Below are 12138 nucleotides of genomic sequence, written 5' to 3' on the forward strand. Positions count from 1 at the left end.
TAGTCAACGGATTCTCAAAATCAGGGGTGACCTTCACTTTATCTTATTTACTATTTCCTTCGTCCCATAATGTAAGACTTTGTTTGACACTAGGACAGAGACACTAGTGCAGAAAAACGTCTTACACAGAGGAAGTATAAATTAAGATCACTTGGCTTGTTTTGTTTGTAGTATATGCTAGCACACCTAAAAGGATGGAGTATCTTAAAAAGTGCCTACGATGTCCAACAAAGAAGTGTAGGTGCCAGTGATTGCAACAAACGCCCCGAGAAGCAGGATGGGGACAATCGCCGCGACCTCGACACGGCGTAGGCCTTTGGCTCTGTAGATCTTGAGGTAGCAGAGGCAGGGGAAGAAGACTGTGCCCATGATGCTGAGGAAGGAACCGATGAAGGACATGAGGAACCCGAAGAACGGCACCATGGACGCCACGGCGACTGTGCTGACAAGAACGGTGGTGCTGACGGCCACCCTCGCCGACCCACTCCCCGCGAGCGAGAACCTCTCCTCGATCGCCGCCGTGATGGGCGCCACGAGCAGCGCGTACTTGGTCAGCGGGTTGATGAGAGTCATGACGATGGCGATCTTGGTGTAGAGCCTCCCTGATGGCAGGTTGAGCGTCACCTGCGACTGCACGTCGTCGCCGTATATGAGGTAGCCCAGCACCGCCGTGAGTCCGTAGTTGAGACTGCAGAGCACCGAGGAGAAGAGTAGCACTTGGGAGAAGCGCTCGCGGTTCCTCATGGACGAGTATATCGTGGGGAAGACGGCATGGCCGGTGAAGCAGACGAAGTAGAGGCCGAGGCAGGTGGGCAGGCCAGCGAGGTTGAGGACGTTGCCGCTCCCGCGGAACCCGGATTCAGAGACGCCGGCCCAGACGAGCGACGCCGTCAAGGCCGCCGACGCGACGAGCCCGAGCGCCGACACATAGGCGAGCACGCCGAGGTTCTTGCAAGGATTTGGTAACCGAGCGAAATTTCCATTTACCGAGCGGTTACCGCGATTATCGATGCCCCCCGGTAAATGGGCCTACCGAGCAAATTATACCGGCCCGTTTGAATTTTTTGCACGGCCCAGCCAAGCCAGAGGAAGCCTACACACACCGGAACACAACCACGCAGGAAACCTAGCCGTCTTTCTCCCCAAATCGAGTCCCCGCAAGAAATAGGCTGCTGGGCGTGAGTGAGACGGCGGCGGCGGCGTCGCCCAATCTGCCCTTAGATCTCTTTCTCACAGCAGCGCCACCGTGATCTCACCGCTTCACATCGTCCACCTGGGGCGCCCTCCGGCATGGCGGGTGTTGGAAGGGGGATGGGGCGGGGCAGTGGCGATGGCGATGGCGGGTTGCGAACAGTGGGGGTCGTCGCCGGCGTCCATATCCCATTCACAGATCAAGAGGCTATTCTCGCGTGTCATGGGAGAGGTCATGGCAGCGGCAGTGCAACTATCCCCGTCGGCCGTTCATCGGGAGGACAAGCAACGGGATTTCTGGATGACATCAACCGAAGCGGATTTGCCACCGGGGTGGCTCGTCAGGGTGGCATAAGCAGAGGCCCGGAGGTTCCACTGCCGATTAAAGAACCAACTAAAGGTAGGGTTGTGTCCTTGTGGATCTACGTTCATTTTTGTTTCTAATTTCCTGTCTAGTATGCTTTCATTTTGTCTTGAATCAAACTAGTTTACAGAAATAGAAGTAGTCCCAAATACCAGTATTTACTAGGTGGATCAACTTCTTTTGTAGTAATGTGCAGCAGGTTACACACTTCACTCGGCCTAGTTAACTGAAAGCACATATCCAAGAGATGCAACTAAGCTGTGTAACTTCACTCGACTTATACCTGAGTAGAAGAACCCAATATGCCCGCTATAACTAAACGCTTCACCTTATTTTATAGAAGTTGTCGTAGTCAATCCAAGTTAAATGGAACATAATTACATAAGCTTCTGTATTTTGGTTTAAGGTAATGCAAATGATGTAACAAACATATGGTGTCATGGGAAATCATTGGAAGGACAAGCATGGGAGTGTGGATATTGTGCTTTACTTAGACATGGTGGGGGTGCAACCCGATTCAAGCAGCATATAGCTGGATTGGGCCCTCATGTCTTCTCTTGCATGAATGCACCTCATCATGTAGTTGCCATTTTTCGGAAAGCCATTCCAGAGGGAGAGGCCCGAAGGAGGACTTCCAAAGAAGGAAAGAAAAGAGTGGTAGATGAGGTCAATCATATAAACAGTCAAGGTGCATCAATACATATTGATTGTGAAGATGAAGATGATGAGATACTCCAGCAGACCCTACGAAATTCATTACGTGGAGATCATGGGAGAACCAGCGTTGTTAAAGGAAGTGTAGGGAGCAGCTCAAGTGGTGTCAAAGACTTTTTTGACGTTGATTTGGCATATAGCAAGACTAGGCCACAACAGACAATGGAGGCGTGTATTAACAAGGTGGAATACGAATCTAGGATTGGGAAGGCTTGGGCAAAATGGTTTCATGCTAATGACATCCCTGGGCACAAAGCCAATTGTCCATACTTTGTAGGAGCAATAAAATTGACTCAAGACCTTGGCAAAGGGGTGCCTGCCCCTAAAGGGATAGATATTGATGGAATATATTTAAATACCAACTATGAAGAGTTGCAGCAGTATGTGGCCAATTTCAAAGATGATTGGCCCACATATGGTGTCACTATCATGTCAGATTCGTGGACTGGCCCTTCACGGATGAGCATTATAAACTTTATGGTGTTCTCCAATGGGCGTATGTATTTCCACAAATCTGTTAATGCCACTGGACACATGCAAAATTCAAAGTTTGTGTATGAGCACATCAAAGAAGTGATTGAAGAGATAGGGCAGCAACATGTTGTCCAACTCGTGACCGACAATGGCTCTAACTTCAAGAAAGCATGTCTTGACCTTGTTGCAGATTTCCCACACATCACATGGCAGCCATGTGCAGCTCACACCATTAACCTCATGCTGAAGGAGATGGGATGCTTTCCTGAGATTAATGAAGTGGTTAGTAGTTGTAAGAGAATTTGTAGATTCATGTACAATCATTCAACTTTGCATGCTGAAATGCAGAAGCACATAGGTGGAGAGTTGGTGCGACCGAATGCTAATTATTCTTATTGCTGTCATTTCTATGGTCGTTGCAAACTAATTCTTGTTGCCCTGCTGTCTTTCCATTCTATAGCCGGTGTTCTGGACCCGGCAAGTCACTACAAGTATAACTTTGGAAAAAGTCTATCACACATGAGGGCACTCAATGCAGCACTTAAGAAGTTGGCTAGTCCTTCAGAGTTCATTGCTATGATTCCTGAAGTTCACTCTTATGTCAATACAAGAGGGGCTTTTGAAGGCATGTACCCTCGTAGTGCAGCTGAAAAGGTGTCCCCAACTGAGTGGTGGATAACATTTGGAGATACTACACCGGTGCTTCAAAAGTATGCTATTCAGATTGTTTCTCAATGCACCTCTTCAAGCGGTTGTGAGCGGAATTGGAGCACATACGCTTTAGTGCATACACTAGTGAGGAACCGTCTTGGTTTTGAAAAGTTGCACAAGATGGTTTTTTGCCACTACAACCTTGGGCTGCGAATCCGACTAATTCTTGGTGAGACAAAAGAGAAAGAGGTTGATACTTGTGCGTTGTTGATGAATACCTCTCTCTATGATTGTAACAACGAAATCATGGATTGGCTGGGCAACTCAACAAGTGATTCCATGCAAGATGAGGATGCGTATGATGGTGATGGTGATTGTCCAGTGGTCGTAGAGGTGGGACAAAAGAGAACTAGAGGAAGTGGGATGCCTCCAAGTGAGGAGGAAGAGGAGGAAGAGGAGGCAGAGGATGTAGATGATGGGGAGGATGATGAAGGTCAAAGCCCTTTAGTTTATATTAACATTATATGAATTTGTGTGGTTCAAGTGCTAACTTGTAATTTTTGTAGGTAACAATGACGTGCTGCCTAACGAAAACAGTGAACCTCTGCGGAAGTCTACAAGGAAAAGGAGGAAGAGGAAGGTAATAATGAAGTGCTAACTTTGTCTGTTTGCTTGCTGCCACCCAAAATTTTATATGCTTACTGCTATCTCATGCCATGCATCCATTTATTATATATTGTCAACAAATTCTAAGACATGATAATATAAACAAATTTGTTTGCTAACAACATGACATCTAATTTGCTCACTGGCAGCTTGATTCGTTTTAACGAAGGAGACTTGCAAGTCTAGAAGGAACTGAATGACAATTTGGTTTGTTGCTCAATGCTATGTACTGTGTAATTGACCGAATCGATGGTCTTTTGTTATGGGACTGTAATATATACTGGCTGCACTTCTTTTGTTGTTGGACTGCTATGTGTCTTCCTGTGTCTAATCTTAAGTTTAGTCTCTAAAGTCTGAAGCTATATTATTAGACTGCAATCTCGTGGGCTTGTGGCTGATGGTTTATGAGAATTGTATATTTTTGTTGGTCGTTCTATTGTTATATGTGTTGTGGGTCTCTTAAGGCCAGTTACTATTGCTATAAACTGCTTATATGCCATCAATATAGGGGTGATGCTGTCAAAATTTCAAAAAAAATAGTTTTGGTGTTAAAATTTTTGAATTCAAAAAATTTCATTCGAAATTTTCTCGGTATTTCGTGGTAACCGTGGTAACCGCATTTATCCGTCCCCCTCGGTAAAATTGCCTCATTCGGTAACCAAAATCTTGGGTTCTTGAGCCAGGTGGTGGGCAGCACGACGGCGCCGGCCAGGACGATGAAGAGCTGCTTCCCGCGCAGCCGGTAGCCGGCGGGCAGCTCCACGCCGGCGCCGGGGAAGAGCTTGTCGAGGTTGTCGCCCTCGAGGACCAGGAAGCTGATGGCGACGAGGTAGAGCTCCACGTACATGAACAGGGCGACGGTTCTCCGGCCGGCGGCGCCGAAGGCCAGCTGGCCGACGTCCGGGTAGGTGGCGATGGAGCCGTCGGCGCGCATGCAGCGCGCTATGAGCGTGCCGGTGTAGTAGCAGACGGCGCCGACGAGGGCGAAGAGCGCCAGGCTGAGCCACCCGCCCCGCGACACGGCGTACGGCATGGTGAGCACCCCGATGCCCGAGACGGCGTTGGTGAGGTTGAGGCACGTCCTGGCGAAGGAGGCACATGCGCTGCGATACGGAGGGAGCTGCGCCTCGGCGTCGCGGTCAGCTCGCTTCCCCGTGGCCGTGAGAAGTGGCTCGCCGAGGGGGCTCGCCGTCGCACCGAGGCGGCTCGTCGTGTGGTCTTCCATCTCTGAACAGGCTTGCCAGGCTGCGCGCGGTCGGGGCTGTTTATAGTGCGTGCTGGTGTATGAGACTTTGGCACGTGACGGTCTGTCGCTAGCCAACAGATTTTGACAGTTTGCCAACGCACGCAACGATGACTCCAACATCGGCCAGTCAAGAGATTTTGACACGCGAAACACAATCTATCAAGAGTTTTTCACCTTTGCTCCACTCATGTGTGGTCCATGCAACCACATGTGAAGGAGTACTATCTTTTTTTTTTTAGGGTAATGAAGGAGTACTATCTGTGTGGTGGAAGCCACGGTGAGTGGACTCGACTCAACTTCACCCTCGTCGCTAAGTCGCTACCTTCACGTACGTGCTAGGACACGGTCGATATATATGCATGTGGGCTGCCGCTTGCATGTTCGTGATAACCGTGCGTCCAGGCACATGCATGCAAGACAACCGGGTAACTCCTTGTACCCACAAAAGAGACCTAGCCCGTTTTAGAGAGAACGTGACCAATTTGTGATTGGATCCCTAGAAAGATGGTTGTACCTTTAGCCCACGGTACAGGAAAATCTGTCTTGGCAAATTTGACAATTTTAACCTCCGGACGAAATCAATTCACAGAATGAACTAGGTGTGAAACTATTTCACTATTCTGACCCTTTTGTGTAGCGCCCGCCACGCCGGCGCCACACCCTACGGTGCAGCGCCTAGCTCTGAGGCGTTGCACATAATGTGCAGCGCCTAGCCGTCGGGAGCTGCATTGTGAGTTAGATCCAGCCGCGGCGGCCCTCTCCTCCCCCACCCACCCCATTGCAGCAGTTACAGAAGAACAAAAGAAGCCGCGGCGGCGGCCCTATCCACTCCCCCTCTCAATCCCCTCTCCCAAATCCTTCAAATCCGCCGATTTGGTCCGTGAATTTCGTCACCAATCCATCCTAGAAGGTACTCTCCTCCGATCCCCTGCTTTCTATCCATAGAAAATATACTATTTTGAAGATTTGGGGAACCTTTGTTTGATTTGATTAGATTGGAATCTTGCATGTATTAGAACTCTTGTTTGTTTGATTTCGGGAACCCTAGTTTAGTTTATTTTTTCGAAAAAATATGGTTGGATACATAGGTTGACATGTTATTTCTATGGAAAATATATTTGTATGAAGTAGGCCTAGTTTAGTTTATTTGTGTTGAACTTATATTTGTTTTGACAAGAATGCTTTGGATACATATGCTTTGAATTTTGCATCTAGTAGGCGTAGTTTAGTTTATTTGTATTCAAAAGATAATTGTGTTACAAGAAAGTTTTTTTTAAATTGTTAGGATGGTTTGGCTTCTCGATGATCACTGGGACAAACAACACCGGTCATATGCTATGTCGATGGAGCAACGGGTAATAATGAAAGTTGTCGGTGTTACGAATTTCATGTTTATTTCAAACACAAATGCCCCATATGTAATGATTTGTTTGTTTGTTTGTAGGAGCTTGCACCTTTGAAGCTTCGGTCTCACGGGGTCACCCTTGGATGGATGCGCTATGATGAGTGGTACACACCATATGTAAGGAAGACAGGACTTCTCCCTTTCATTCAGTTGGTCAGCCGGTCGACGCCACCCAACAATGCTGCAGCACTCACCGCGCTTATTGATCACTGGAGGCCGGAGACACACACTTTCCATTTTCGGACCGGGGAGATGACCGTGACGCTCCAGGATATGGCAATGATCACCGGTCTTCCTATCGATGGGAACCCTTTATGTATGAACACCGATTCTGATGGGTGGCGCGTGCAGATGAATGCTCTTATCGGTATGGTTCCTCCGGAGCCTCGGGAACCAGAAGCAAAAGACAAGAAGAAGGAAAGAGTCGCAGACGATGCTCCTTTCACGTGGATTACATCCAACTTTGGTACTTGCCCTGAGGATGCTAATGAGGACACGGTGAACACATATGCTCGTGTCTACATGTGGTATGTGATATCCAGGACTATATTTGCTGATGGCACAGGTAAGAATGCTCCATGGATGTGGCTGAAAGCGTTGACCGTTTTCGATAGCAAATGGAGTTGGGGTTCGTCGACACTGGCTTACTTGTATCGACAGGTATGAAGTTGTTTCCTTTTCACTTCATTGCTACATTATCAATGCGATCTTGCTGTTAATTCAACCATGTTCTCTTTTATGTGCATCTGGACGAAGCCTGTTGTATGCTGATACGTCTCCAACGTATCTATAATTTTTGATTGTTCCATGCTATTATATTACCCCTGTTGGATGTTTATAGGCTTTATTTTACACATTTATATCATTTTTGGGACTAACCTACTAACCGGAGGCCCAGCCCGTATTGCCGTTTTTTGTGCCTATTTCAGTATTTCCAAGAAAAGGAATATCAAACGTAGTCCAAACGGAATGAAACCTTCGGAGGTGTGATTTTTGGAACGAACGTGATCCAGAGGACTTGGAGTGCAAGTCAAGAAGCAGCCGAGGCGGCCACGACATAGGAGGGCGCGCCCCCGTGTCTCGTGGGCCCCTCGGGCGTCCACCGACGTACTTCTTCCTCCTATATAAGCCTACGTACCCCGAAAACATCCAGGGGGCAGACAAAACACAATTTCCACCACCGTAACCTTCTGTATCCGCGAGATCTCATCTTGGAGCCTTCGCCGGCACTCTGCCGGAGGGGGAATCGACCATGGAGGGCCTCTACATCAACATCCTTGCCCCTCCGATGAGTTGTGCGTAGTTTACCACAGACCTACGGGTCCATAGTTATTAGCTAGATGGCTTCTTCTCTCTTTTTGGATCTCAATACAATGTTCTCCCCCTCTCCTGTGGAGATCTATTCGATGTAATCTCTTTTTGTGGTGTGTTTGTCGAGATGCGATGAATTGTGGGTTTATGATCAAGTTTATCTATGAGAAATATTTGAATCTCCTCTGAATTCTTTTATGTATGATTGAGTTATCTTTGCAAGTCTCTTCGAATTATCAGTTTGGTTTGGCCTACTAGATTGATCTTTCTTGCCATGAGAGAAGTGCTTAGCTTTGGGTTCAATCTTGCGGTGTCCTTACCCAGTGACAAAAAGGGTTGCGAGGCACGTATTGTATTGTTGCCATTGAGGATAAAAAGATGGGGTTTATATCATATTGCATGAGCTTATCCCTCTACATCATGTCATCTTGCTTAATGCGTTACTCTGTTCTTATGAACTTAATACTCTAGATGCAGGAAGGAGTCGGTCGATGTGTGGAGTAATAGTAGTAGATGCAGGCAGGAGTAGGTCTACCTGTTGCCGACGTGATGCCTATATACATGATCATGCCTAGATAATCTATAATTATTCGCTTTTTTATCAATTGCTCGACAGTAATTTGTTCACCCACCGTAATACTTATGCTATCTTGAGAGAAGCCTCTAGTGAAACCTATGGCCCCCGGGTCTATCTCTTATCATATTTGCTTCCAATCTACTTTTATTTGCATCTTTACTTTTTGCATCTATATTATAAAATACCAAAAATATATTTATCTTATCATACTATCTCTATCAGATCTCACTTTCGCGAGTGGCCGTGAAGGGATTGACAACCCCTTTATTGCATTGGTTGCGAGTTCTTTGTTTGTTTGTGTAGGTGCGTGGGACTTTTGAGGAGCCTCCTACTGGATTGATACCTTGGTTCTCAAAAACTTAGGGAAATACTTAAGCTACTCTGCTGCATCACCCTTTCCTCTTCAAGGAAAACCAATGCAAGCTCAAGACGTAGCATAGGCCATCTAGAGGTATTGGTGGTTGTATGCTCGCACTTTCCATATGGAGCTGGGAGCATTTGCCGGTTGGACGACCGAAGACCGTGAAGTACGAGGGTTGGGACGACAAAAACGACCCACTACGGCGCCCCACTTGGGCTTACAAGTGGGACGTGTTAAATGAGACGACGGATGATCCGTCGGTCATGTACAAGTTGTACAAGAGAGAGATGCACGCGATCACGCTTGAGCAGGTGAATCGACATTGCATAAGTGATTATCATGCTTCTATCGTAACTCGATATCAATTTTGCATTCTATCCCATTTTGCAGGTGGAATGGGAGCCGTATGGAAAAGGAGAGAGTTTTGGTAACCCTATAGAGTTCAGGCTGAATCCAATGTGCACTAGGGATAGGGATCTCTGGCATATGCGGTGCCCAATCATATGCAACTGGGCGGTTGAGCTTCACCTGCCACATCACAGGAAGCAGCGGAAGATCAAGGATTGGGCCAAGCATCACAGGAAGTATGTCGTACAATTCACGCTTGTTGGGGAACGTAGTAATAATTCAAAATTTTCTACGCATCACCAAGATCAATCTATGTAGAGACTAGCAACGAGATAGAGGGGAGTGCATCTTCATACCCTTGAAGATCGCGATGCGGAAGCGTTACAAGAACGCGGATGAGGGAGTCGTACTCGCGGCGATTCAGATCGGGAAAGATCCGATCTAACGCCGAACGGACGGCGCATCCACATTCAACACACATACAGCCCGGGGACATCTCCTCCTTCTTTATCCAGCAAGGGGAGAGGAGAAGTTGAGGGAGAGCTCCGGCAGCACAACGGTGTGATGGTGGAGCTTGCAGTTCTCCGGTAGGGCTTCGCCAAGCACTACGGAGGAGGAGGTGGTGTTGGAGAGGGGGATGGCTGCACCAGGGGAAAGGGGTGAAGCTCCCATGTGCCTCCCCATTATATATAGGGGTGGAGGGGGCTGGTTTCTTGCCCTCCAAGTCTATTGGGGCGTTGGCAAAGGTGGGAGGAAAGAAATCCCATCATTTCCTTCCCCACCGATTGTTATCCCCCCTTTTTAGGCATCTTGATCTTATCCCTTCGAGATATGATCTTATTCCTTCTAAAGGGGGATCTTGGTGCGCCTTGACCAGGGGTGTGGGGCCTTAGACCCACTACCCACGTTCATGTGGACCCCCCATGCAGGTGGGCCCCTCTCCAGAACCATCTAGAACCTTCCCGGTACAATACCGAAAAATCCCGAACATTTTTCGATGGCCAAAATAGGACTTCCCATATATAAATCTTTACCTCTGGACCATTCCGGAACTCCTCGTGACATTTGGGATCTCATCCGGGACTCCGAACAACATTCGTAACTGCATACTAATTCCCATAACAACTCTAGCGTCACCGAACCTTAAGTGTGTAGACCCTACGGGTTCGGGAATCATGCAGACATGACCAAGACAGCTCTCTAGCCAATAACCAACAGTGGGATCTAGATACCCATGTTGGCTCCCACATGTTCCACGATGATCTCATCGGATGAACCACGATGTCAAGGATTCAAACAATCCCGTATACAATTCCCTTTGTCAATCGGTACGTTATTTGCCCGAGATTCGATCGTCGGTATCCCAATACCTCGTTCAATCTCGTTATCGGCAGGTCACTTTACTCGTTCCATAATGCATGATCCCGTGACTAACTACTTAGTCATATTGAGCTCATTATGATGATGCATTACCGAGTGGGCCCAGAGATACCTCTCTGTCACACGGAGTGACAAATCCCAGTCTCGATTCGTGCCAACCCAACAGACACTTTTGGAGATACCCGTAGTGCACCTTTATAGCCACCCAGTTACATTGTGATGTTTGGCACACCCAAAGAATTCCTACGGTATCCGAGAGTTGCACAATCTCATGGTCTGAGGAAATTATACTTGACATTAGAAAAGCTTTTAGCAAACGAACTACACGATCTTGTGCTATGCTTAGGATTGGGTCTTGTCCATCACATCATTCTCCTAATGATGTGATCCCGTTATCAATGACATCCAATGTCCATGGTCAGGAAACCATAACCATCTATTGATTAACGAGCTAGTCAACTAGAGGCTCACTAGGGACATGTTGTGGTCTATGTATTGACACATGTATTACGGTTTCCAGTTAGTACAATTATAGCATGAACAATAGACAATTATCATGAACAAGGAAATATAATAATAACCATTTTATTATTGCCTCTAGGGCATATTTCCAACAGTCTCCCACTTGCACTAGAGTCAATAATCTAGTTCACATCACTATGTGATTGTAATGAATCCAACACCCATTGGGTTTGATCATATCTCGCTTGTGAGAGAGGTTATTAGTCAATGGGTCTGAATCTTTCAGATCCCTGTGTGCTTTACAAATCTCTATGTCATCTCCTAGATGCAGCTACCATGCGCTATTTGGAACTATTCCAAATAACTGCTCTACTATACAAATCCGGTCTACTACTAGAGTCATCCAGATTAGTGTCAAAGTTTGCATCAGCGTAACCCTTTACGACGAACTCTTTTACCACCTCCATAATTGAGAAAATTCCTTACTCTACTAGTTACTAAGGATAACCTTGACCGATGTCCTGTGATCCATTCCTGGATCACACTTTGTGACGCCCGGGTAATTAAGCTACAGTGATCCTCTGCTAATGGTGCCACGTCACCTCGTTTATAGTTGCTAATCTTGAGTTAGTTCGAAATCAATTCAAATTCAAATTCAAAATCAGGCAAACGATAAAACTTTTCAAATATTAAAACTAAAATGTTCGGAGTGAACCAAATATTGCATAGATAATTATGATGGGAAAACCGCACATTTATAAAATGTTTAAATACTATGAGATAAATAAAACAGTAGCAAAGAGATTTATTAAATACCTTTTATAATTAATAAAATGTCAAACTAAGTTATTTGGGGTCTAGATTTATTTTTGTGACTATGGACTAAGTTGAAATACTAAGTGTATATTTTACTAAATTAAAATGCAACTAAAATAAAGAAAGAAAGAAATAATAAGAGATAAACAGAAAAACAAAAGACAAAAAAAAA

The 12138-nt window shown here is 46.4% G+C and overlaps 1 protein-coding gene across 1 annotated transcript; it reads right to left on the bottom strand.

Annotated features, from left to right (window-relative positions):
* Window positions 1-204: 204 nt before the first annotated feature.
* LOC119292838 (amino acid transporter AVT1I-like) lies at window positions 205-5285 on the bottom strand. Its single transcript, XM_037571531.1, has 2 exons — window positions 4738-5285; window positions 205-952 (listed from the first exon to the last, which is right to left on the bottom strand). The coding sequence occupies exons 1-2, from the start codon at window positions 5283-5285 to the stop codon at window positions 205-207; spliced, it is 1296 nt and encodes a 431-aa protein (XP_037427428.1).
* Window positions 5286-12138: the final 6853 nt, after the last annotated feature.

The sequence above is a fragment of the Triticum dicoccoides genome, chromosome 4B (assembly GCF_002162155.2).
Source record: "Triticum dicoccoides isolate Atlit2015 ecotype Zavitan chromosome 4B, WEW_v2.0, whole genome shotgun sequence".
NCBI lineage: Eukaryota > Viridiplantae > Streptophyta > Magnoliopsida > Poales > Poaceae > Triticum > Triticum dicoccoides.

Excerpts from the sequence above, each read along its gene's own strand:
- LOC119292838 (XM_037571531.1), bottom strand. The coding sequence starts at position 5,285 with ATGGAAGACCACACGACGAGCCGCCTCGGTGCGACGGCGAGCCCCCTC. Across the intron at positions 953-4,737 it reads GTGCTGCCCACCACCTGGCT|CAAGAACCTCGGCGTGCTCG; the intron begins CAAGAACCCAAG and ends ACCAAATCCTTG.